The 27,804-nt window shown below is 43.0% G+C and overlaps 1 protein-coding gene across 1 annotated transcript; it reads right to left on the reverse strand.

Annotated features, from left to right (window-relative positions):
- Positions 1 to 27,599, reverse strand: grm5b (glutamate receptor, metabotropic 5b). The gene is made up of 17 exons (XM_086125374.1): positions 27,434 to 27,599; positions 26,897 to 27,331; positions 26,703 to 26,817; positions 23,514 to 23,588; positions 23,165 to 23,339; positions 15,320 to 15,555; positions 14,277 to 14,398; positions 13,705 to 13,829; positions 13,408 to 13,576; positions 13,046 to 13,172; positions 10,720 to 10,837; positions 10,333 to 10,519; positions 9,916 to 10,074; positions 9,283 to 9,408; positions 8,645 to 8,827; positions 7,266 to 7,432; positions 1 to 6,612 (listed from the first exon to the last, which is right to left on the reverse strand). Exons 1-17 carry the CDS (start codon positions 27,584 to 27,586, stop codon positions 5,526 to 5,528), a joined length of 3,759 nt encoding a protein of 1,252 aa, XP_085981500.1. The 5' UTR covers positions 27,587 to 27,599; the 3' UTR covers positions 1 to 5,525.
- Positions 27,600 to 27,804: the final 205 nt, after the last annotated feature.

Below are 27,804 nucleotides of genomic sequence, written 5' to 3' on the forward strand. Positions count from 1 at the left end.
CAACGCGAAGACACTTTATTCTCTGAAAAAAACATTTCATGTCTGTTGTATTATAGAACAATCTAAAGCAAGTTAGCCTCTAAAAATGTCAAATATGCTTGAAGCGCACACCCTACGCACTCAGACCAGTACGAATCAATTCCCTGCTTCTACAAAGCACTTAGAAATGTACTGTCATTTTCATATCGCTATGACCGTATCGTCTCAACAGTTCACATTTTACAAATCCAAGGAGATATATGAAATAGATAACTAAATACAGTATTGAAATACAAATCCATCTTGAAGTTTCACAGACATATAGCATACATTCTACATTTCTGTCATCAGAAGAAAATAAATAAATAAAAATGACAAAGCTTCAAAAACATTGCTAAAAATGAATCCTCGGAATATCAAATGGCCAACGGTGAACAAACTTTAATTTCTTTCAATAAACAATAGAATGAAGTTCGTTTTTGTACATGTACGTCAAGTTAATCTCTTATGAAAATAAGCATTATAGTCCATGATTTTTCACAGAAGTTGGTTTGTAAATCTGGCTCCAATTCACAATTTCACAAAAAGAAACAGCACTCGAAATGGGGCGGGGGGGGGGGGGGGGGTTGCTCAAAGTTGGCACCATATGGGTAACTTTATCTTAAAAACACATCGATAAAACAGAACACCAGTGTGAGGATACGCACTTGACACTTTGACTATGTGCTTTCTGAACATCAAATAGCAGAGAGCAGTTATTATTACCATTTGTTTCAGTAACAGTCATTTGGTCCAGTGATGAGTACATGCAATCACTTTCTGCGCAATTAAGCAATCAGTATGACTTTTATTTATTTCTTCGAGTAACCAACCATTATGCCACTGAATCAAAACTAAGCCCAAACTCACTGCTTGGTACGTTGCAAAGTTTGAAAACATACATTTAACACGTTATTGAAATGGAAATGTGCTTTGCTGCTCCCTCCACATTCCCACGTTAGCGTTGCAGAGAACGAGAAATTCCCGCTGAAAAGAATGGAAATGAATGCCTTGACTACCTGTGATGAAGAAGATCCGCTCCAGTGAGCAGCAATGTGCAAACGTCGCTTTCTGAAGGCAACATTCATATTCTTATTGGTAGTTCCACTGTCAAACAACAAGAATCTCATCACAACTGAAAGTGCACAAATGATTGGAGGTTATGCTAAGCAATAACTACTTAGCGTCTATTTGATGACATGGATATTCCTTTCCCCTTAGCTGTGATTTCACATCTTCCATTGCTTGTTATACCTTAAACAGAGACATTAGATTCCAAAGTACAGCGGCACCTCTGGTTATAAACACGTTTACGAACAGATCTTTTCAAGCACCACATTTTCAGAGATAAACGACCTCAGTTAAAACTCATTCAGTACCAGCCAATTCTGGACCAAGTCTGAAAAGACGTTTAAAAACGTCTTTGGGAGTGAATGAGTTCATGCATCATTTAAAATTTGTGAAACCCTTTGGCATTGATGAGTCGTGGTTTTGAACACCAATAAAATGGTTTCACTTATTTCTATATTTGACCGGATTTATTTTCGTCACACACCCTTAAAACTATGGTGATTATAACTTAATGCATTAACGCACTTCCATTTATTTACCGTCGCTATGCGAATGTTTCAGGTTGCCAAGAAGGTCAGAGAAGTAATCAAAATCACAAGGTTCCATTGTATAATAGAAAAATCCACTCGGGAGATCTGCCTGCTGCGTATATTAAAACGATGACCTGCACTTCACCTCTCGCAACTCAATAAGGTATCTGAGACTTTAACTGATAATCATAACATATATAAGCTACATCTCAAAAATGCAATAAAAGAGATCTTCAGTCAGTTGAAATGCAAAGTACTGTAATTGTCAGCAGCCGTACCCGTATCCTGTACACAAAACGTTAAGCATGTATACGCAAGCAGGCTTCACCACCTCTGCCCTGGATTGCACTCGGCCACTGTCTTGTACGCAGCCTCTACGGACTTAATATTCAGCACTGGCAGGTCTTTCTGTGTTCAGTCTTTTCCCTGCACTTCCAATTAAATGCCTCTCTGCCTCTGTCTGCACACAAAAATCCTTGGATCAGTCATAGTGAAATACTGCTTGAACATAAATACATGGGAAGCAATTCTTTCGGTCAGTTTCTGCATTCCAGCGAACAGATACATGAAGTTGGAAAAATACATCGTAAAGAAAAGTAATTCAGCGTCGAATCGGGATGGACCCCAACTTGACTGAGGTGTGGTTATTTGATGTCATACAACAGACAGACTAAAATATACGTCATGAACTACGGTATGTTTGCCAAACAACATAGCTCCATTTGACAATACAGCTGTGTCGAAACCGTCTTCTTTCATATTAAGCATAATATTGAACCCGATTTGGCTGATTTGTCTTTCTCTCCCCTTGGACCAACCCAAAAAGTCATCTTCTTTCAAACCACAAGTGGTAGGTAGTTACTCCACGGTCATCATTAGCCCCATCTGGTTAGTTTTATCATTCTGTTCTATGGGTGTATTGATTGAGCTATAATGTGGCATGTACTGTACATTTCGTCCCTCTCGCATTTTGCAGTAGGTCATTTTATATGTTTGCGAATGCAGCATATTGTATATGCCAGCGGGTTGAAAGAACTTGCATTGTTCGGCACGCACTGCTGAAGCATGCCGATACATATAAATAAATAACCTCCACATGGCCAACAATTGAGTTTCATTCAGCACGGTTCCACGTGGCCCATTATAAAAGTGGAGGAACTATCATTATATTAGATTACAACCTGCATTGTTTGCTTTTCAAACAGTGTTGTAGATAAAACCAGATCACGCTCCTGATCACCATCAACGATTTGGTCTAAAAGCAAACAGTTTAAGATGACATAACCTGGGGATTGTTTTCCCGTGATCAGCAGATGAGTGCTTTTGGATTAAAAGTACATATAAGGATTATCAATCCAATTCTTTGGAGTGCAGTTACAAAACTAAGTCGTGCTACAGGTTTTTTGGCGACACATCATCAGCGCATCATATGTTGAGATAGCGGTTTTCAATCAAAGGAAATTTGATTTGCTTCCAAAATGATTATCCTTTCGTGAATTGTTATTTTCTTTCTGTTAGGTCATGTGATTTTCCAATATAGCTGATGTCACAGCACAGAGTCCCTGGAAATGAGATGTGTGCATTGATCCTGACACAGTTCCACCCCGGGGGGGCTGGGAACAACCATGCACTCATTTCAGCCCTCCCGCCTAGCACATAATGAACAGTAACATGTAAACCCGCTCCTCCCAAATCATCGCCACATCAAGCACAGGCTAATTGTTGGGTCATGGTCTGTCTCGGCATAGAGAAGATGTACCGCAATTTATAATGATGAGCACAGACTGAAATGAATGGTCCCGTTTTTTCTTTGATTCACTGTCAAATTATCTCCAAAAAACAACAACAATATTTATAGTCTAAATAAATGTTGCTTTTACTCAAAGTACAATTCCAGCAATTCGGTCTCGAACCAATGCCATCCAAGCAGACGCAACAAAATGTCTTTCTCGCACACACACAGGTAGTAGAGAATATGAGATTAGGAATACACAACTCGTCGTTTCACCTTGAGCAGTTTTCCAAAAAGAAAAGGGCACGCGTGCTGCTTGGCAAACTACCCCCAGAGAATGCAGAAATAAGTACTGTGTTTCTTAAAAGTGATTCGAAACCCCATTTAGATCTACGGGTACAATTGCTTTTACAATGAAAAGAACAGAACGATCAAATTTAACATCTCAAAATACAACAGGAAGACAAACCTCTTTTTTTTTTGTTTTGTTTTTATGAAACCACGTATTTATTAACAAAGCCTCTAAGGTAGCCCCGCCCAAAACCCTTTGGCACAATAATCATACTAAATAAATGAGGGGAAAGTGGTTAAGATTGCACGACTGTCTGTGTTTTTATGTCATGTGTTGAGTTTATTCTTTTATTTTATGTTAACTGTTTTGTCAAGCGCTTTGTTACAGCTGCAGCTGTTGTGAAACCGCTCCATAAATCAGGATGTGTTGTGCTGCGTTGTAAATGAAAGCTAAATTGGAATGTTAACTGACACATTCAGAGTGGTAGCACGGTTTCGGGGGCAATACTGTTAGTTTCAAGACTGTTTGTCTTTCGTCGATGTGCAAATGATCGTAAAAGTTAGATTCGACACTTTCTTGCCAGGTACAGTTTGTTCATGTGTAGCATGACGATGGAAACGGGCAGGACACAAAGCTAGCCTTGCTCGTGGAAATTGCAAACGGATTCTCCCTTTTCTGTAAAACAACGCACGATCAATTTAGTTGAATGCAAAGAGAAATGTGAAGATTAAAAATAGATTAAAAAAAACTCATCTCAACTAAATGTTATCATTAATTCATAATTATTAATCGCATCGGTGTCTGTATGTGTGTGTTTTTTTAATGTAAGGTTGCCAGGCAACAAGAAGAGAAATTATATACAGTACTGGTACTTGCCTGTGTAAACATGGTAGAAAGCACAGTAATTTAGCATTGACCAAAATGTGTGACTAAAAATACTTAGATTTTATTTGTTTTTAAATGATATGTATAATTGGCCTCAAGTGCTTTCTGCGAACACGCACGCGGCAGAGAGGAGGATTTATCAAAGCTCTGCGACGGACACGAGGGAATAATTTCAAGTTTGCACCTGTGCCGCAGACTGACAGAAGCTAATGATGTGAACTTTTTCCCCAAAGAGATGGAAGTGAAGCTAATGAATTCTGTCAAATATTATGAAGGAGAGTGACAGTGGTACCCCGCTGTCACATTACATGGAAATTCTCGATGAGACTGACATCCAGCGTAACGTCGCTATAAACTGGCGAGTTCAGATTTCAGCCAATAACCAACAAGATTCGATGTAGTCAAACCAAAGTTTCCCTTCAAACCCTTCAAGAATCAAGTTAAACAGAGTAACAGTTTTGACGGCTAATATAAATGTCATGTAAAGATGCTTTTGTGCTAAGCAACATACCGCCGCTGCAACAATAAAGTTCTGCAACCCACAACTTGAGAAATATTTACAGGTTTGCTTCCGGTGTGCGTCTCCACACGCAGACTGTGCGTGTTTGACTGCAGTGCAGCAGATTCATCGTACAGTTTATGTGCCCTTTGGGAGCTTTTCGTTGGTCCACAAGCTTTGCCGCGTTTCTCCTTAAGACAAATAAAACGCACTCATGGAGGTATACGTACAGTACATGGACACGGACCACGAGTGCACAATCGCTAGCTCTAATTAGCTGACAGCCATGTTAGCGTAAGGCCACAATCTAAACCTAAGACATATTTTCCAACCACAGATTTGCGTTGTGGCCAATTTCCTTTCGGATGTAAGGAACATCGCGATGAAAATATGATCTCACTGCACACATGTAAACACAACGTTTTCACATCGTCGCGGGGATGAACGGATTCCAGTCGATCCGTCCGCTTTGTCCTCTCCCTCCGTGTCATTTCTGCCTCACAGCGAAGAGGAACTCAGGCTGTAGTTTCTGAGATTTAGTCTCCTGTACCCGGGCGAAGGAGGTGACGGGGGAGGATGGGAGGGCACCGGGGGGAGACAAAGATCTATATCAGACGCAGCCGAGCTACTACTTGATGCCAGAGAGTCTCGGAAAGGCGACGGGGGAGTCAAAGCAATAAGCTCCTCCTCCAATTCCACCCTTCCCAGTGGCGAGTCCATGAGGCAGGTGACCAAGCCACCTCGCATGGGGGAAAGGGAAGGGGAGGACTGGGGATGAGGAGGTGGAAGAGGGTAAGGCGGATGTGGAAGGGGGACAGGATGAACGGGACAGCCAACCTGGCGGCCCGAGCTCGGCTCGGCGAGGGGGTGGGGCTGGACTTCGGCATAGGTGGTGACGATAGGAGGGGTGTGGATCTCACGAGGAAGAAGATAGGGGTCGGTGGGGTGTGGCGCCGGTGGCGAGTGTTTGTGCGCGTGGGGGTGCGTAGGGGAGGAGAGCAGCATCATGGTGTTGAGCTCGCTGATGTTGGCTGTAAAGCGGTTCACCACGCAGCTGATCTGATCCATCAGGTTGCTTTGGCAGGCCACTGGACGCCCCTCCAAGATGATCAGGCGACCGTCACACCCGGCCACGCCCGAGCCGCTGCTGACCTGGCCGTAACTGCCGCCGCTGCTCTGGCTGCAAGTGCTGCTGGGATACTTGGCGCCGCTTGCTGTCTGAGGCTCCTCCTCCAAAGCGGCGGCGAGTCTCTGGCTCACCGTACTGATTGGGGAGGGCGTTTGTGGCCGATACGTGAGGGAATACCTCTCCTCCACTTCGGATAGGTCGTACAGGTTCTTATCGGCGCCGGTGTCGCTTTGAGAGGGCAGGGAGGAAATGGAGGGGAGGGAAGGGAGGGGCATGTGTGGAGGAAGGTCGGCTCTTCCACAGTACCGCTCCTCAGATGTCTTGGAGAAGGGCTTGATGACCGCTGTCTGATTGTTCTCCTTCCTCTTGATGTGGAAGGACAGACGCTGCCACAAGTGGTTCCCGTGTGAACTGTTGCGCTCGGTCTGGGCCCAAGACACCGACTTACCGTTTGAGCTGCAAAACAAGATCAATTTAAGATTATAAAGTACTCTGGGGGGAGTTCAACGGGGTGAGACAGTGAAAGCAACACAGTGTGTCTAAAGCAAATATAGAGTATGTTGCAATCGGTAAAAAGACCGCTTAATAAGCATTTCCACCAACAACTGTAAAAAAAAAAAAATAAATAAAAGAGGACCCAAATCGATGAAGATGTACAGAGGGGACTGGGGAAAAAAAAACGAGTGGGAAGCGCTCCTGACATTTCTCATCAGAGCATGATTGAAATCTTGCTTGGCAAGCCGTCTGAGTTGATGTAAGCGGCTGACAATTGCGACTGCTCTCATTTGCGAGCCTTTTCAGTGGCTGACCGTCATTGACTTTGTGTATTTGATCCTTTGCTTATTGCTTTAGATGGCAGGAGGGTGGCTTGAAGACATTTATTTCTCTCTCTCTTCATTCTGTTCATCTCTTTCTGAATGGACTCTGATTTTGCTCCCAGATTTTCACCCTTTCTTCGCTACCTCCGTCTTTGCCGTGTCCCCGTTAGCCAATAGTCAACAGTCCATGAGTCATAAGAACAATCGAGCTTGGGGGGGGCTTCTGTTAATCCATCTTTCAGGTGACACACGCACGCGCACACACACACACACACACACACACACGCCTACCTGAGAGTCTCCGCAGTGGAGCCTTTGCGTTTCCACAGGTTGACCAGACTGGAGGAGCGGCTAGCAGCTGAGGATGATTTGCCATCGCCGACATGCATGCGCACCACTGTACTGGTAGTAAAGGCACTGCGCACGTTTCGCTCAGGTTTGGCCAGAATGATGTACACCTTTGATGACAAAGTCAAATATATATTACACCCGAATTGAGATTCAAACCTCTTGATGTGGTGAAGATTTAAATTCATTCTATGATGCAAAATCCAAATAAGGATTCACATTGCGCCTGTTCAGGGACGGGTACGTGAAATGTATTTGTATATTGTTTAGAATTCATTGTTTGTTTTTTTACATTAATTCAACAGAAGAGGAAATTGTTTTTAACTTAAACCATGCCCACTATGAGCTAAAAATTGGTACATCCTATTATTTGTGGCGATGCAAGCCTCACTGCACTTGCTCTGGAATTTGGTTCATCTCCCTGCACCATGCTGGGCGTTCCCAGCTTACTGAGAGTGTTTCCTTTGACACGCGCCCGGCGCACCTGACAATTTGTCGCCTGAAAATAAACTAAACTTTACACCTGCTGGATCTCTGTCGAAGTATTGGCGCAGGGAGTTCAACACAATTTTGATTAGTTTAATCGAGGTGCAGGCAGACTCAGATTCAGAGCTCCGTGGACATGTGGATGTTAACACGACACAAATGTTATCCACTATTATTGTCAAGTCTCATTCACAGGAGGTATTTTGAGAGCACTAATCAAAGGTTGAATTATTCACAAAGTAATCAAGTTCATTATTTGGTAGTATGAGTGTGTGATCACATATAATCACCACACCAGCAGGTTAATATGCTGCTGTATTTTACAAAAGGCGCCATGAAAAATGCATATAAACTCGGTGTATACAGTACATCTCAAAATCACCACACCATGCCATAGTCACTATAATTCAAACTTAAATTGGTTTCTGGAGCATCATCAGAGCGAAGGGATATTTAGACTTTTTATTACTATATGATACTATCCAAAAATTACTGTTGATCCTCACCAATGTCGCCAAACAATCTTTTTGGGGGGGGGGGGGGGGGGGGGTACCTTTATTTAACCAGATCGATCGGTTGAGAACCATTTGTCATATTAATAAGAGATCTACAATCGACACAGTATGTATCTATTATGGGGAGAAGTCTACTGGTATTGCGAGCGGGATTAACTCATTCACTCCCAAAGACGTTTTTAAACGTCTTTTCAGACTTGGTCCAGAATTGGCTGGTACTGAATGAGTTAATGGACAATAACGGAGTACAGCAGACAAACACTGTAACTGCAAAAAAAGGTCAAGTGCGGCAAATGTGTCAGAAGTTACTCCGAAACTTACCTTTGGTACAAACATGCAGCAAAGGGCCACTGTGGCGCTGAGGCTGACACTGAAGCACATGGTGATTATTTTGTAATTGGAGCCAAAGTAGATGGGAACAAAGGCCAGCCATATAATGCAGGTGGTGTACATGGTGAAGGCAATATACTTGGCTTCGTTGAAATTAGCAGGAACGTTGCGGGTCTTGACAAGAGACACAAGCAAACAAATCAGAATAAATAGCAATAGAAATCGTTATTACGCGGTTGATTTTGCCTTATTTGAGCCACGTCTATTGCGTCAAGATTTTGTTCTTCGGCTTTCAACGTCTGGAGAAAATGGATGGCTAGAGGCCACAAATCAAATATCGAGTTTAATTTTCATGTGGAAAAAAAGAAATCGCTCTTCCCTTTATTGGTCGTGGTTAAACACCCAACGGCATTCTTTTAATCGGGCTATGTGAGTTTTCCAATACGAAATATAATTGTTCAAACACGTCATACCTTAAATCAGAGTTATTTTGGACATAACTTAGATGTGTGAAATGTTTACGATTGCACTAAATTGTATTTCATCCGAAATTATAGGAAGGCGGCCAAGTCATTCAAAGTGTTAGTCAACTGCTACAATATGGAGGAGGAAGGAGGACCAGGTCTTACCTTGAAGGCATAGAAGGTACAACTGAGAATGAGCAGGCCATTGTATCCCAGAGGAGCAACCACACCCAAGTTAGTGGTGTTGCATATGAGGTTGACTTGACGGATGCTAGGGTAGTCATGGATCACCTGTGTGGACGGATGAAACCAGGAAGCTCTTTTGATGTACACATGGGAAGGCTTTTTTCCAAGCTTTCATGAAAACTCATTCACTCCCAAAGACGTTTTTAAACGTCTTTTCAGACTTGGTCCAGAATTGGCTGGTACTCAATGAGTTAAACTACTTTGATGCGGGAAGAGAGACTACAGAACAAGTCATAACAACAATCCCATCATCCAAAACAAACAAAATAAAACTATTTTTGTTATGCTGTCTACTGAAGACAAAAAATAAGCAGAGATCAACATTTTAGATTTCATTTCCAGCTATTTACATCCGGATGTGATACACAATAACATTTGTTTGAACCAACCAAGCAAAAGCATTGCAATATCTGACTATTACAGCAATTATTCCCAATACCGATGGTATTTGTGTGGAGACTGCCGTGTGTGGTAATGCATGTGTCAAGACTTCAGCCAACTATTGACAAGCAGAAGAAAAAAAAAAAAAACACGGGAAGCAAACACACTGACCTGGGGTGGCTCCATGAGGCAGAGCGCTACAATGATGCCGAGCTGTAACAGTATGAGCAGGAAGGCAATGATGAGCTGGGCGCAGGCAGACATGAATCGAGGCTTCTTAGTACAAATCTTCTTCTTGCTGCCTGCCAGGATCCGTGCAATTCGGTTGGTCTAGAAGCAGGATGCAAAGATTATCAAGTCCTTTTTAAGATTATGCCCACTCCGTTATCACTATTTTGGCGACATTGTATTTATTCCTGCCCAGCTACATGATCTCTCTGTGCCATTCACATCCTTTTGTATTGTTCTCGCCAGCATCTGAATCCGACACAATTTGTACCTAGGCCCCGTAAACCAAATCGCAACCAAGGCGAGGAAGCGCAGTCCAAGGGTGTGGACTGAATAACACAGCGCTTCTCGGATCCTCACCTTGGTGACCAAAGCAGAGTAGCTCATGGCGGGTGACAGGCCAATTCCCAGGCGCTGGAGGTAGCAATGGATGACGTGTGGTTTGGCGATGAGGCTGAAGGTACACAGGTACCCCAGGCAGATACCTGCCAGAATTATATAGCAGAGCTCCCTGCTGGAGGATTTCACCACAGGAGTGTCCCTGAACCTAAAAGGCAATTCCACGAATCAGAATGATTTGCCATGCACGCGTAACGTATAGCTATTCAGAAGATGATGGGTGTTGGTGGAGAACATTTTCTATAGATTTTATTGGTACGTTTTCTTTCATTTTTACAATTAATTAGAGTTACATCTTTAATAGAATGTGAACTGAGTACTGGACATTTTGTCAAAGATATGCGTTACCTAATGAAGACGGCGGTGACAAAGAATGTCGCCATGAGCCCAAGGCAGGCAAAGACCACAGCAGCGATAGGTTCGGGGTCCCCCCATCGTAAGTACTCCACCGGAATTGGATCACATCCTGGTTAAAAATGGAAACATATTTGTTTGGCATCGATTCAGAAGGGAATTTAATAGACAGCTTTTAAGAGATGTGTGGAATTCTGAGGAATTCAAAAAGAAGGGTTTGGAGGGATACGTCAATACCGCATAAGATTTAAAACTTCAAATGCAGACAAACTCTGGAACGTTACTGACCAGAGAAGCACCTCAAAGCCCAAAACTAATCCTCTCTTTCTGCTTATTTCACTCTCCCTGCCCACCGCCTCTGTTAGTCTCCATTGATCTCCTTCTCTCCCATTCTCTGCCCCAATTTGAATTTGAAGTCACTTTTCTCAACTGTATTTTCTTGTTTTGTTCTTGATTCTATCCAAAATTCTCTTATTTATTTTGAATGCTTTTCACAGCCATGACAGAGCAACACCTGCCTGTCATAAGCTCTCTGAATTGGCTTTACATCTTTGCCTCTCCTGCTCTTCATTTCCTCAAATTCTTGTATGTGTGTGTGAGTGTGTGTGTGTGTGTTGTGCAAGTGCATGTTTTCAATGCTTCCATAAGACAGTCTCACTTTTCACAATAAAACATGATGGTTGAAAGTTGCACTTTTTTTATATATTTTTTTTTTACTGTTTTGGTCAATCTCCTCCACTTGCAACTTTCCTGTTTTGAAGAGAGAGCCAGGAGGGTGTGCAGAGAAAGAAAAAAAATGTATTTACTTAGTTTGAACATAAACATCAGTTGCACATGATTGCACAGTGTTGAAGTGACATGTTTTTTTTTTAATTTTTTATTTACCAGTTCCAAAAACACACTGGAGCAACAACTCCTCTGAGCTTGGCAGGTGACGGCAAGTTTTAGCTTTGCACAAGGTGCAGGTGTGCTGTTGTGGCTCAGCCAGTTATCCTAAACTGAGTGGGCGCGTAGCAATTACGGAGGGAGCGGGTACTTGAATAATAAGTGAATAATGGACTTCACAATGATGCCGAATTCAAATGCGCTTCTTTTGCAGGCCTTTACTTTTCAAAGGCAAGCTTGCGTGCAAACGACAAACTATGTACAGGAAATGTCCAACTTAAAGCATGTCAGAGACTGATTTTGACCTATGTTATGCAAAAAAAAAAAGCAGTTACAAAAGTTGGATTTTGATGGTGTGGAACCTTTAAAATCCACAATCTCTTGTAATGTAGCTAAATGAGGTAACCTACATATAAATGATATGGAGTACAGTTCCACCTTGGACACAATAATGTGGCCAGTGAATACATCGTGTGGCACAATGGAGGAGCACAAAACCCCTAATGACACCATCCTTTGTGTTTATCTTTCATTTTGTGTAATAGGCCTGCTCCACTAAGTGAGGAGGCTTCTGTCTCTGCCATTGAGGCTCAATTTGAATTTTCAGCAGGATTTCTATTCATGTTTTAATCATTGCACGGCAAGCAGCATAATGAGCCGCTGAAAGAATAACAAGGCAATATTCATTCGCTTGGAAAGCGGTGGAGTAGAAATACATTTTCACGGCGGCAGAAATATGTTTGCATTGAGAGGTGCTCTTAATGCAGAATAATTAAAACACCGGTGATCATGCTGGAAGCAAACTAAAAAGAGCCGGGCAGCAGTGGAGGGTGGCGAATATAGAATAATATGAAACCATCGCTCGCTGCGCCAGGAATAAAATGTTGATGTAATTCAAGGGAATACTGTTTATCGGTGACATCTGCAGGGGTGGCATGGTAGAAGAGCGGTTACCACGGCCGCCTCACAGCGCACAGGTGCAGGGTTCAATTCGGGGCGCTGGCCTTCCTGTGTGGAGTTTGCCTTTGATCTCCCGTGCCTGCGTGAGTTTTTTGGAGGGACTCCAATTTCCTCCCACATTGCAAAAACATGCATAGTAGGTTCATTGAGCACTCTAAATTGGCACTCGATGTGATTGTGAACTGTGAACTGTTGTTCGTCTCTGTGTGCCCTGCGATTGGCCGGCAACCAGTTCAGGGCGTGCCCCGCCTACTGCCCGAAGACGGCTGGGATAGGCTCCAGCACCCCTCGTAAACCTCGTGAGGATATCAATAATAATAAAATAATACCGGTACATTTTATTTACAGGCACCTTTCAGGGCACTCAAGGTCACAATACAACATCTTTAAAAATAAGCAGCTTGGATAATGGGTGGATGGATGTTTCATCTGCAACATTATGAAATACAAAATAGAGTTAAACACAGAGACTAACCTGTGAGGTCATGAGTGGGCCAGGAGCCCAGGTCACATGCTCGGCAGGTATACTCATCAAACACAAATTCATTTTCTTTACAGGGAGTACACGTCCAACAGCAGCTCACCTCACCTTTACGGATCACCTTGAAAAGAAGCAAAGTACAGTACTGTTGCTCTGTCACTACTGTTTATGTCAGTTTACAGGCCAGTAAGATTTCAACCAGCTATACATATACAGTATGCAGTAAAAAGCAATTGCACTTATTTTTTTGTGTATTCAAATCGCTCAAGCCATGAACCGGCATCTCACTCAGCAAGAAAGACTTTGTCCCTTTTAACCAAGCTCAGCCTCGACCGACTACTGATCAGTCACCTTACCTTAATTTGCCCTTTGTCGCAGGGTTCGCTGCAAACTGACTTGATGACAACATCTTTGCTGGACCATATTTCGTCATCATCTATTTTCAATCCGCGGTTGTCCCAACTGCCCACGTTAATGTAATCGTAGTAGTCCTTTCCCATCTTCTTGAAATTCATGATTTCATACCTGGAGACAAGAGCATGTCCAGTGCATTGTCATCGACAAACTCACGTGGTATCACACATGCTCCGCTCTCTGTTTTCCCTAGCAAATGAACAGGCACCAAAGTTCATGACCTTTCACTTGAATAATACCTGCCAGGCGAGTCTCCATTCTTATCAAAGAGGATTCCCTCCCCAGATACTCCAGTAAAGTTAGTTTTCATGAGGAAGTCCAACAGCGTAGCACCATCAATAGGCCTCATGGCGTCACACAGGCCCTTCAAATGCAACATTATTATAAAAAAAAATTACCATTCCTGCAAACACAATATATTTGGCATAAAAGAGCAAAATAATATATTTTTTTCCATATTTATTTTTTAATTTATTTATTTATTTATTTTTGAGCAGAGGCTTCGTTGAACCCCTGAGACTGATTCACCGAACCCGTAGGGTTCCATCAAACTCAGGTTCAGAACCACTGGTTTAAAAGAATGGGGATTTTATGATTTTTTTTTCAGTTTATTTTTTGTATTCAGAGCAAAACTTGCAACAATTTGAGTGCAAGTATTTGCAATGCGTTCTTTTAACAATAACACTGCTAACCATCATTTTGGCCACGATAATTCAAATCGAAAAATTGCATACGGTTTCATCTTGACATGCATGCATCCACACCTGTCGTACTGTAACTACTCATCATCCATCACCACAACAGCACCTACCTGATAGCCTGGGCACAGTGCCCGTTGCATGTTATGCAGGCCATATGCCATCGAATAAATGGCGTTGATGACGAACCCCATTTTAGTGTCCTGTGCATACTGCTGCCGGAGAGATTCTCGTTCTGCACATTAGGGTGGGGGGTTGAGGGAGGGGGTGGCGTTTGAAGAATAAATTAATGAGGAAGGAAGCTATATGACAATAACTCCTGATTTAATATTGCCCTCAGTATTTTGTATGAATCTCAACAAGGCTTTCTTCATCAAAGGCCAATCGACAGCCTCTCGATACTTCTCGGGAGCCACTTCTCCTCGGCCTGTCTCATTTCTTTCTGCCTCCTGTTCATTTGGATTTCACATCCCATTTCATTCGAATAGAGGAGACGTGATCCCTTTGAAGTTGTGCTCTCACAGTATTTCTCGCCCACCAATTCAACCAATGAAACAGAGAGGAATAGGGAGAGCGGGAAGGTGGGGGGGGGGGGGGGGGGGGGGAGCCCAGAGAAATAAAGGGGACTGCTGCCAGAGGCACAAAATCTATCCGTGCTAAAGCGTAGAGCTGTGTGTAACTTAAAGGCATGGATAATAATGTGAATGTTGAATGCGAGCAGCCTATCTGTTTGTGTGCTTTGCGACCAGTTCTTGCAAAAAGCCACTCAATGAACAACCTATTCTTGATATGGCAAGATCAAAACAACTTGATCAGTTTTTCACTGATGTAACAGCCAGGTCTAGTCATAAACACACACGCATGATGTTTGTTCATCTCATGATAACCACTTGCACAAACTAATAAGATCAAAAATGAGCTCAAAGGAAACGCTGTCAGAGAGGTATTGCTTGAACAATTTCTTGACTATTGCGAGTGTGGCATACAGTAACTACAATATTGAACCTTCCAATTATTGTAGGTTGTTCTGATTGCAAATTAATAAAGAGACTGAGAAGTATGAGCATGCGGTTGGATATGTTCATTCCGGCTTTGCTTAAATAACAAGCGGTCGTGAGCAAAGGTGTGTGCATAAATTAAGGCTGTCGCTACTTACTGCTGCAGGTGCGGTTGAACTTGCTGTTTTCCTGTGGGTGGCCCTTCAGTCGACAGTGGAAGCGATGTTGCCAAAATTCTGTAAACCAGGGGTTCCTCAGGTTGTTGTCAGGGCGCAGTTTAAGGTAGTAGTCGTCGAACCACTTGACGTCAGCAGACTGAAGCTTGATGGTGATGCCACCAGCAGCTTCCTTCACGTAACCATCCGTCACGTCATACCTGTCAGCCCAGCCGTCACTGACGAGACAGAACAGATTCTTCTGAACATTTTTAGCATATCAAGGAAATTACTCATCATCGTAATTCATGATGTGGCCATGTGTTGTATGATTTTTGCTTTTGCATAATCCTTGATTCTCGACAGCACACGCCAGCAGCGCATGCCTCTGACAATGTATAAACTAGCATCAGTTGTAAAATGGCTGAAAGGCTGCTTCGATGGCATTGACACTTCTTATGCTGACGTTATGAAGGCACTCCGTGACAGCCACCAGGCCATGTTAAGAAACGCGGCCGGTGAATAAATCCAACAAACCCGTCACCTCATCTTCACTCTATCCTCAAATTCCGCACATTGCAATGTCACTGACGGTACTGCCTATCACGCAGAAAATTTTATTTCAGTAGACTGACGGGGATATGGAAATTGACAGTTTGCCTCCCATCTTGAGTTTAGCAAGGGCAAATATTTGGTTGGGGGAGGGGTGGGCGGCACGTACCAAAGATATACAATAACTGCCTGTTTATATCACTGTGTGGGTCAGCTACTGCAAGATGTAATGGTGGTATTGCAATCCGAACAATCAACTTGATGAGTTGATGCACAGCGCATGTCAACCACATTACAATACTCCATTCTTTTTCTCTATTAAACTGCAAACTTGCATCACTTTTTGGAATGTCCTAAATGCTACCAAAATACAAAGAGAGACCACCATTACACGCACACACTCACATACGCTAACAGGTCAGAACTGACCTGTTAGCGTATGGGCTAATAGGTCAGAACTGTTAGCCCAGTTGGGCTAACAGGTCAGAACTGACAAACTTGGGCACACCACTCATAACTTTTGCAAATTAGCTACTAAACTCAGAATTGAAGTTTTTCATCATACATTCCGATGGCCAAAAACGCTTGCCAAAGCTATCTTTCATTTACATCACAGTCTGAGATATTATGATAAAACACGATCGCAAATAAAGGATGTGATGAATGCGCCAGTCATTTCTAATCATGCTGTGAAGGCGGGGAAATAATTGTCGCTCACACATTGTGATTGAAACCTAATCAGAGTCACCCCTGTTTCTGGGGATCACACTGCTTTGCAAGTATTTGTGTCTATATTAGGCAGAGTTAGTGAGTTCATGCGAGAAATCAACATTTCGAAGGCAGAGATCACCATGTCTCTCGTTTGCAGCAACAAAAGAAGGGAGAAGAGAGTTTTCCAGAACCAACAGTTGCCATGTTTTTTTTTTCACATCTCACACAACCATAAAAACATACTCTTGATTGCATATATGATGCCAATTACAAAGTGTTAGTAGGAATAGATTTCATGACACACAGGCGCTCCAATTACACTGACGCTATGGAACTACGTGGGTGATGTTTCAGTAAAAGGGCTTTGCAAGAGCTCGACTGTGTTTCGGGGGGCAGGATGACTACGAGCCGCACGTTGACAGGACGTGCTTTTGTGTGAGGCAGAAATACCGATCAGAGCTGGGGCTGATACCAGCTCGCTCAAAATGACTGATGCTAATGACGTTTTGGTTCTCCTCTTTCCAACTCCCTCGGTCTAGGACCCAAGGGCTGTTGCCATGGTTCTCAGCCCACGCTCAAACAACTGTCTGCGCTTCGTGGTCTCATAAAAACACACTGTTTTTCCAGTACTGTATGTGTGCACAAGCATATTCACTAGCATACATTTTAGTGTTCGCTCTGAAAGAAACGTGAGCTGCCGATAATGGAAATGTGATGTGCACGATAGAACATTCTGTCTATTGTAATCCACACAAGCTGCAGCGTAACCTTTACACTATTCAAAGCCATGCAGTGAGCATTTCCATGCCATCCTTAAAGAGTGAAAGTGGAAGAAACCGTAATCCATTTGTAAATTGTTAATTTGCATTTGATTACTTCTTTATTAAAAAATCCATCTCAAGCCTGAAGTATTTGACTAATGTGGCTAAGCATAATTGCACCATAAATCAAGGCAAACTCGATTCCATATTTCATCCAAGCTCACGTTCAAACGTTAAGTGCGCCTTTACCAAAGTCTTTTGAGATGGGAAATGCTCACTTGATTAATTGCTTCACTTTCACCTCAATCATGTTGTGTTTAAAAGTAACACAGTTACAACCATTAGTTTGATTAACAGGTGTATGAACAAAAATTGTCCTGAACTGTAGCAAAATTTGTTTGGCTCAAAATACTGTAATTACCGATACGTCAAATAGTGTGTCTTGGCACAATATTTCATTCTGCTTCAAAACAGTGCAGGCCAATGGATCACTGCCATAATGAACAATGCTGTATAATAACATAATAATAACAGCCACTTTGCACATGCCTACGCACAGGTATACAAGTGCACACACAAATCAGGAGGTTAATTCAAATATGTAGCATTGATTAGTTACAAATGCAACACAAAGTTTGAAAAGGTTGATGCAAGCGCTTTTCCTTCCGCCGAAAATGAATGTCCGATCTAAATGCTCTAACGCCATCTTTCAAATGTTCAGACCCCCAAGTTTTTTTTAATATCTGGGGATTAACAAATGTGGTGCAGTCCATTCAAACTGTGTGTAAGAATCTCTCACTATTCGCATATAATCTCCCCACAGAATAGCTGTTTTACAATTGTGGACAAATACAAAGAGATCCAATCAGTGTATGAAACACTCCTTTTCAAGAGACACAGACAGTTGGGGAGAGAACATGTGCCATCAATGCGCAATGATTCGTGTTAATGTTTCATGGCAAAACCAGATGAAGCGGGGGGGGGGGGGGGGGGTATAAAACCACACCACAACAGAGTATCACTGCCTTTAGTTCGAATAACTTAAAGGGCGCGGAGGTAATTTTGAAGATATTCTGATCGTGTTTGAAATTCTATACAGAGAAGAAAAACAAGCAGTCGAACGTAACAGCGCTCAAAACGCATTAAGGTGTATGAGAAGTGTCTCCCAAATTGACAGACTTCTACTGACCTCACAAAAATGGATGGGCGGCCAGTACCCGCATATATGCTACTGTCGGGAAGTTACTTCATGTACTGTAATTGATCTGACCAATTCAGACAGATGACACTCAACGACACCAGAGGAAGAGCAGCCCACATTTATTCCCCCGGCACATGGTCCAGTTTCACTCACGACTGATGTCAAACCTCATTACACCCATCCTCGTTTCCTGACATCACCACCTTTGTTGTGACTGCTATTTTCTATATTACCATGATGAAGACTGAGAAACCACTAGTTGTCTTTTGGAGTTTTTCCATGCCTAAAAAAGAATGTTGGTGCAGCAGCTTGCAGGGTGCCACAAATGTGATGAACAGAATGGTGGCGGGGGTTAGTTACAGAAGACTTGCGCTCACACAATTGGATAATCGATGCTGGACGGTTCATCCTTCCATTTTGTTTATCTTATTGACTCCGAGTTCTGATATGAGATTGTAAAAAAAATACATAGTGGCTTGAACTACTGCACTGGCATTGAATCTATTTGCAAACATCCATCCATCCATCCATTTTCCGATCCGCTTTATCCTCACAAGGGTCGCGGGGGGTGCAAGGGTGAACCGGTTGCCAGCCAATCGCAGGGCACACAGAGAGGAACAACCATCCGCACTCACACTCACACCTAGGGACAATTTGGAGTGTTCAATCAGCCTGCCATGCATATTTTTGGAATGTGGGAGGAAACTGGAGTACCCGAAGAAAACCCACGCAGGCCCGGGGAGAACACGCAAAGTCATTGGATATAGTAATATCTTACCCATTTCGACCTGCCCATCCATTCATGCATTGACACAATTGTGGGTAGGGCTGAACTTGTGAAGTGACTTTGGGCCAGTTCATCACAGGACACACCAAGACAGACAACCATTCATACTGAGATTTGCACAGTCATTGAGTGGGAACAAGTCCCCCGTGAGCCATGTGTGCAGAAGCCCGCCCAGCGGAGCACTCCACTAGCAATGATGTACCATTTGGATTTGTTTAAATAAAAGATTTGTCACTGGGAAATAATTTAACACAATATGTATGTTGCACATACGGCACATTTGACAATAAAGTTGTACTTGACTTGACTATATCTTGAGCAATGCTGAAATGCTGTAGGCCGCACGCAGGCCAGCGTTAATTTCGAACGCCGGCAAGGTGAACCCCGAAAAAGACAAAAACGCAACTACTGACATCGCACTGCATCTATTCTTTTTCCCACCGCTGAACACAAACAACAGAAACCTTTATCTGGATGCACGGACGCACAAGCCTTTAATGGCATATCTTTGGCAAGCTAATGATGGCCCAGTGGCTGCCTTAGACAAAGCAGTCTGAGACATTGTCCTCTTTACACGCTGCCATTAATTACATGGGTTGCAGCTGTGCATGCACGCGCCCGCACACACACGCACACACACACACACACACACACACACACACAGATACAGAACTCGCGTGTTTGACTGCAGGGATTAGCATGGAGTGGTGCAGCTAATGCTCAGTAGCGACACATTATTCAACTTATCACCCACAGAATCATACGTGTGTGTGCGTGTGTGTGTGTGTGTGTGTGCGCACGCTCACATTCGTGCATGGGCGTGCGTGGGTCCAAATGAGAACCAGGCACCTCCTCAGTAAATTAGCAGTGTGTTATTCTGGACTTTAATTGCACTCCCCACATCTCAGTGGTATCACATGCCCACAGACAGAGTGCTCATCTTTTTCTCTCGGTCTTCACTTGATACCCCAACTCGGTCCTTTCTGCGCTGCAAGCCTAGGCCAAAAAGGGTCCTTTAAATTTGTTAAGAAAGTTCAAAATTATTTGAGAATGCAACTACAGCTAAGGAAAGGGAAAAAGAAGGTTTGGTGAGAAACTGTAATTTCCAATCTACACAAGTAGACATCCTTATCTGTCCATCTTTTTCGAACATTCTCCCTCACACTCTATTTTCTTGCTTTCAGTCATGGTGGTTGCTATAGTAACAAGCTGGGTAGGGTGCGGGGAGGCTGTGATGCAGCACACATACAGTATCACCAGGAGCAGAGAGAGAAAGAAGGACGGCAAAAGCGAGTGATTAGCGGGTGACGTGGTGTCAGTTGCTCATTTTGCTTTGTCACTAAGCATCCAGATTTGCCACTTCTTCATTTAAACTTTGCCCAACTGTCGGCTAAATCAAACTGATACGAACTCAACTAAATATACCAGCAATCTTCAAACGCATCACTTTTAGGACCAATGCCGAAAATGTTCACGGAACCTGACTGTTGAAAAAAAGTCGGGAAAAGCATTTAGAACTCGGTATTGGAGGTTTAAGCAATTTTAGAATCAACCAAACAGGACTTAAATTCTCATTTCGCAGTTCAACTCGAAATGTGGAAAGAAGCAAGCGTGAAGCAGAAGAGAATACCTTTTTTATTTTTTTGGACAGAACTGTTGTACCATTTCCCACAGTCTGGTTTGTCGCAGACTTCTAAAACCTTTTTTTTTTCTCCTCCCACCTTTGTTCTATTTTGCTTTCATTTCTTCTGATTGCAATTGATTTCCAAGGCTGCACACGCAGTACTCATTTTCTGATACATCCACCACTAAATTGCACCGTTGCCCCGTGAAGTCGGCGAAGTTCAACTAAAATAGAAGTGACCACATTCTTGTCGAAATGTTCAATGCTTTTAAAATGTGGTAACCTCGTGTTGTACGCTCATATTTCCCATCGTCTGCTCTTTCTCGAGGGCATCGCTGTTCATGTTTCATTTAATTACCTTTTTCCGAGTTCAGTGTCTGGACTAAATTAGAGGTTAATTAATTTCCCATTCAGGAACAGCATGACCAAGCAAGACACTTTGTTAGGTAGCCTTTCAAATGTCTGATGAATGAGGTGAGCACAAAAAAAAAAAAAAAAAAAAAGAAAAGGACATGACAAGATATGAGATAAAAGGACAAAATTCAATTGAGTAACTACAAAGAACCGACAGAGAAAAAAGATTTGTGCCCTTTCTTTTTCTACATGAATCCACATATGATGCTTTAAACTAATATTCAGGGGAAGTGGTATTTGGAATGTTAAAATCAGTATGGCACAAACACGACGTACTACTCGACTACAACATGAAAAAGGAGTCATATGGGTGCACAACTACTATATTAAAAATATATATACCTATATTTTTATTTTATATAGGATTACCTGTGGGGCCACTTTTGAGTTTGCACATGGCAGAGTTTAAATTTGAGCCAGCTGAATTCCTAAATTTCATTGTAATGCATAATTCTCTGCAGATAAACATTAAAATGAGATTCTTTCCCTTCTTTTTCCGTCCATTTTCATCCATTACCCATCATTATAATTCACAGAATTTCTACAATCGGAGCGCTGGAAGAGGAAGAAACATTCCCCGGCATGGTTAGACATACGTACAGTTTTAATTAAAAGTATGTGAGGCCTTTCGTCATTGCGGACGCTCGAAATGGTCAAGGCACGCCGAGCGGTGTTAAACACTCGGTTTAATCAGATCAGTGGCTAGTGAATAATTATCTTTATCATCATCTGTGCGCTCTTGTGGTAATATAATTATCTTGACATAAAAGAGTGCCTTCCCAACAGAACGGGGCTAATCATTTTTTTTCTCCGGACCTCTGCTGAGTCGAGCATTCACCCGTGACCACCTCGAATCTACTCCCGGTTTAGTACGGGACGAACGTAACTGAAGGCAAGCGTTTAATACACTGAAGTAATCAAAACAAATTGGCCACTAAGACTGTACGCGCAAGGCTAATATACAAGAGCACCCCCAAACGTGCCAACTCCAAATGTGGAATTTCCAGCCAGCGCCCTACATACAAAACTTGCAGTCAAGCAGATGAGTTTCACTGTGTCAAACCAGCATGCATCATTTCCTCCATATTAACAGCCAGGTAAATTCTCCATTCATTTTTTTTTTTTTAATCGCCCCACCTCTTCTTTCGGAATTACAAAATAACTTTGTGAAGTTTTTTTTTTTTTCAATCTGCTTTAAATTCTTGATCACACGTTCAACAGTCAGAATGGAATAGCCCATGCAGGATGGTAGACTTTACCTCACTCGGCAGGATGACGATGATCATGTTGATGATGATGATGATGATGGTGGTAAGGATGAGCACGATGATAATAATGAGCGTCATGGTGCAACACGAAAAGGATGTTGTTTGGTTGTCTTAGCTACAGAGTGTAGATCACTGCAGGAAAAAAAAGTAGATTTATATCATATTGGAGATATGTTAATGTCCATCATGTGGAAAAAAAACGTATCAGGGACAGTTGTTGGTGGCATGGGTGAAAACAATTCGATATTGATTTTGTGATTATAACAACATTCTTAAACGTTCAGAAGCATGACACGCATGAACCGATCAGTCGAGTTGTTTTTACTTCTGCATGTGAAATATACGAGGGATCGCTAGAAGTGAGAACAAATGCAAAGTCGCGGGCAATGAAGACGCTTGAAAGAAACCTCGGCTGGTAAAATCAGCGGATCGGAAGACTTTCTGTGAGCATTTGATCAGTTCATATTCGTCTTTTTGATCTAAACTGGAATCCGTTCACCCACATTCGTGAACACGGCAATGTCACTGACCTGCCAACGAGAAGAAACTCTCCCACCAGTCCTTGGCGCCTCATAGCCATGAGGATATTCCGGACAGTCATGCCCTCGCAGAAGCACGCCACCACCCTGGCCTTGGGCAGGTGGGCCTTCAGCCTTTCCACCAATCGGTCGAAGCTCTGCTCTCCAGCATTGCTCCAGATTTTGCCTGAAGCAAAAGAAACCGGCACAGCCTGTAATGCTTTCTGGTCTTTTTGGTGTCCTGCATTGCATTTGATTTTCGCTTTTGCAATTCATACTTTCAATTTTTAACCCATCAAACACGTGCGATACCATGCGTCATAAAATCTCAAAATGATTTGTCTCGGTGTTCATATCCTACCAGAATGAGCGATGCAAATGCCCTCTTTGGCCGACATGTCCTTGAATGCTTCCATCCCACTTTCGCCATAGTTGCCTGGAAAGACAAAAAAAAAATAAAATCAGGTTTGCAAAAGACGGAGGAAAAACAACTCAGAGGAAGGCATGGGACAGACATCCCGACCCACTTCCCTGACTCGTCTGCCAGAGCACAATTCATTAATCTCACATTTGTGTCAGGGAAATTGTCTCCCTACTGTGGCGCCCGTTTCTTTGCCAAAGAAAGTGGGTGACCTGGAATTTATGCAAATGAAAGTTTGTACACACTGGCAACAAAAATGATAGGATTCCCCTGCCGAAAATCTCCCTCTTTCCCTTTCATTTGGCCATTTTTTTTTTCATTGACAAAAAAAAAATCCCTCCACCAGGTGATGTTCAGAATCACTCAGATATATTAGCTCTTGTGGTCCGCCCCTCTCTTAACTATGCATGAGATCAATAACAGAAGGTGATCTCAAGTAGGCTGCTTTCAACTGTGGTGCAAAGTAATTTGTGAACAACCAACAAGGCCAAGAAATAGTCGGGGGTACAGTTTGGCTAAGAAAATTTAAAAAAAAAAACACACAGTCACAGGAGATGTGTGTGTGGGTGTGTTGGGCGAGGGGGGGGGGGGGGGGTGCGGATGTCGGGGTCCATGGCATTGACGAGTGTGTCAGAGCTAAGTATAAATTCCTGTAATTAGTCGCTCAGTGAGAAGAGCCGCAGACAGATGGTGCAGACCATCCTACCCCACACACTCACACGCACACGCACGTGCACGCACACGCACAGAGTTTAAGTCATCAGAATCGATAAAGCTTGTAACCTACTTCAGTCGAGTCTCAACAGGGATTTATGTGCGAGACATCTTTTTCATCGAGTCTCCCTGTAATTCTTTCTGGCTTTGAACGTTTCCCTTTAAACTGTATGTTATGTGCACTCCATTCCTGGCAGTATTTCCCAATGATGTCTCATTCTTAACTCATTCCCACTCTTATTTTGTTGAGAAACTGCACGTCACTTTTCTTCACCTAAAATAAGTTTTGTTTTGTTTTTTTAAATACAGTAAAATTTTTCAATGCAGTCCGCATAACATCCATAATCTGCCCGAGGAGCTGCATTTAGGTCTTAAAAAGCGACTTCCTCAAGGCCAACTGTCTCCTTTTTACAAGAGAGAGGCATATTCCTCGGGTGTCATTTCCGCTGACATCCTTCCTTCCTCCGCTCTTCCACTTCTCTCCTTCCTCCATCCATCTCACTTAGTACTCTCATCCTCTTATCACATCTCACCTGCTCGTCCCCCATTTTAACATGCTTGTCTCTCTCCACTCCTCGGCCCTCATCTCCTTTCTTCCCTGCCAATGCTTCACCACGGGGTAAAAAAAAACAAAAAAAAAACAGCATGTAGTCAACATGTGTTTGTCCACCGCCAGGATTTCTTGAGTTACATGCGCATACAGTCGCATTCAGATAAAAATCCAAAGAGGCACACAGGCTCAATGGCATTCACATCATGCCACTTGGAGAACTGAAATGACATATAAACAGCTCCGTGGTAGCCTTGAAGTAAAACTTAATTATAATATATACTCGGGATAGGCGAGTACCAACACCAGGTATCGATATCGGGCTGATACCCGGCCTTATCTCAAGGTTTTGGTACTTGCCACAGCTGCTGATACCAAGATGAGATAAGGAACTGAAAGAACGCATGGCTGACAGATTAAGATACAATTTTATAAGTATATGAATATTTATAAGATTTAATTAAGTTCACGCTTTTGTAAGAATTGACCCAATCTATTATATGCACAACTTTAAGTCATGGTTTGTTTAAAATTTTAAAAAAAAGTACATAACATAAAACATACATGTTAAAAATGTATATGACGCACATTCAACTGCTTAACATACGCACACGTGTAACACACATATGACAAGGATTAGCATCCTTATAACCAGCCGTTCATTAATTCTGCAGTTACTGTACACACTCTTATCTATTCCAAGCACTCCATTTACGCAAACCACACACACACACGTGCGCGCACGCACACACAGTGTGTGTGTGTGTGTGTGTGTATGTCCCATTCCTCTCTCTTCCTTGTTTCATCCAAACCTCTCATTCCCACACCACCCCCCCCCTTGATGCTTCCCTCCCTCTTTTTCCCCCATTTTCTTTCTCACACCCTCCCTCTCTGGCTGTGTGTGCCTTGATTACATTTCAGAAAGCAACACCCGACCTCTAATATTTATTCCAAGGTCATATGCCTGTGTCCTAACCAACACATGGCTGACATACTACACACCTTTACAAAGCAAGTCCCCACAGACACAAACAGCATTTTAAAAACAGGAACCCAATCAAGCATCATGAATAGCGATATGCAAAAACATACTCATGCACACACATAAGAGGAGTAATCGAATTTTCACTCGTGAAAATGTGTCACATCGCAGAAAAGAAATTACATCCTATTTGCTTGGGCATGCCCCAGGTGGGCAAATGGCTTCCTAATCAATAGTCTGACTTGATAAGAATTGTTCAACTGTAATCCCTGAAGCACAATGAATCAATCTTGCACTCCTATTTCAGTCCTCCTGAAGACAACCACCACACTTGACAAAAATGTGAAGTAATAGCAAAATAAAGTGGCGGTCTCGGTGTGCACATCCCCTTAATCTGCTGATTAAGTAACCAATCCGATTCAAACATGTTAACTCATTCACTCCCAAAGACGTTTTTAAACGTCTTTTCAGACTTGGTCCAGAATTGGCTGGTACTGAATGAGTTAATTGTCACTGGCCAACGATGAAAATGCCTCGGGAGTGATGAATTCTAATCCAGATGATGTAGTAAGTAGACTTGTTGCATTTGACAGCAAAAGCCCCGGTCAAAAGATGAAATGATTGCTGTGGTAGAAGTCGGTCACGAGGAACCTCCACGATTATTTTCTCCCACTCTAATTGAAGTTCAGTTGAAAATCGGTGCGATAACCCGAGGACGGTTATTCATCTTTGGATCTTGAGCGGCGCCAGAGAACCACAGAGGGGAAAAGCAAAGGCATGGACTGTGCATGTCCGTGTCTTAGATACTCAAGTACACGTTGGTGGTGGAGGAGGGGCGGGGGGGGGGGGGGTCCAGAATGGCAGGGTGTGTAGGATGCTGTACCTTCAGTGTTGATGGCAGACACATAGCTCCAGTTGTATCTCTTGACAATGTCCACCATGGCCCTTGCCTGTTGAGCGTCTGATGGCACCACCCGCATAAAGTACTTGTAAAGACTCTGCCAAAAGTAGAGATGAAATGAAGAAAGAGCGTCATACGATTATTTATGAGCAAACATTCAGCAAAACGTGTCTCACCTTATCACTAAGATCCATACTGGTGGCAGAGTAGGCAATTTGTGGTATGTTGAACAGCTGAAGAAGGTTCTGGACCTGGATTGCTACTGAGCTTGATCCCGGCCCGATTAAGCCCACAATGGGCTTTTTCCCTCGCATGGGAGTGGCAGAGGGGTCGGTGCACTTCATGGCTGCTCCCCCACCGCCGCCTCCCCAAGGGGTTCCTCCACCCCACTCCTCTGCCTCGTCGGAGGATACCAGCGAATCCCGAATAAATTCGATGCTCTGCTCCAGAGCCACGGCGGAGTGCCAACAGGAGTCGCGGATCTCACATCCGAGGGTGATGTTGGGAAGGATGTGAGGGTCCGCGTTGATGCGGTCCAGCGTGTGCATCATGGCCTCCACCCGCTGGATGCCGTACTGCTCTCGAACCGCGCCGCACTTACGTTCATGAACCTGGACGAAAAGGAGTAAGGATTCAACACGACAGGTAAGAAATCTTAAAAATCTCGGTCAGTGTAGTTTTATAGCAGTCTTCCAAAATATTCCCAAACCAACCTTGTCTGCAGGGGGCTGATGATGCACAGAGAAAAGGGCTCCAATTATGATGTCGCCGGGGATGTGGGTTACAACTCGCCGTTCACTAGACTGGACAGAGTCCGTTTGCTCAAACGTCGCCCAAATGAAGAAGAGGAGTAGCCGCAGATTCATCTTGTGTTTGTTTATTGAGCCAAAGGTGAAATGAAAAGATCCTGTCACAGGCAACGACGACTGCTCCTGCAAAGACTTTTTCTGGCCATGCCAAAAGCACTCGTTTCAGGTTGCTTTAACTCATTCTTTTCTTCCGTTGTCTTCAGATGTCAACGTTGGACCGTCACTAAAAGAGTGACAGGTCTCGCAACGCGACTTGGGAAATTTAACAGAAAATC

The sequence above is a fragment of the Hippocampus guttulatus genome, chromosome 12 (genome assembly GCF_054856545.1).
Source record: "Hippocampus guttulatus isolate MCC_2025c chromosome 12, RoL_Hgut_1.0, whole genome shotgun sequence".
Classification (NCBI taxonomy): domain Eukaryota; kingdom Metazoa; phylum Chordata; class Actinopteri; order Syngnathiformes; family Syngnathidae; genus Hippocampus; species Hippocampus guttulatus.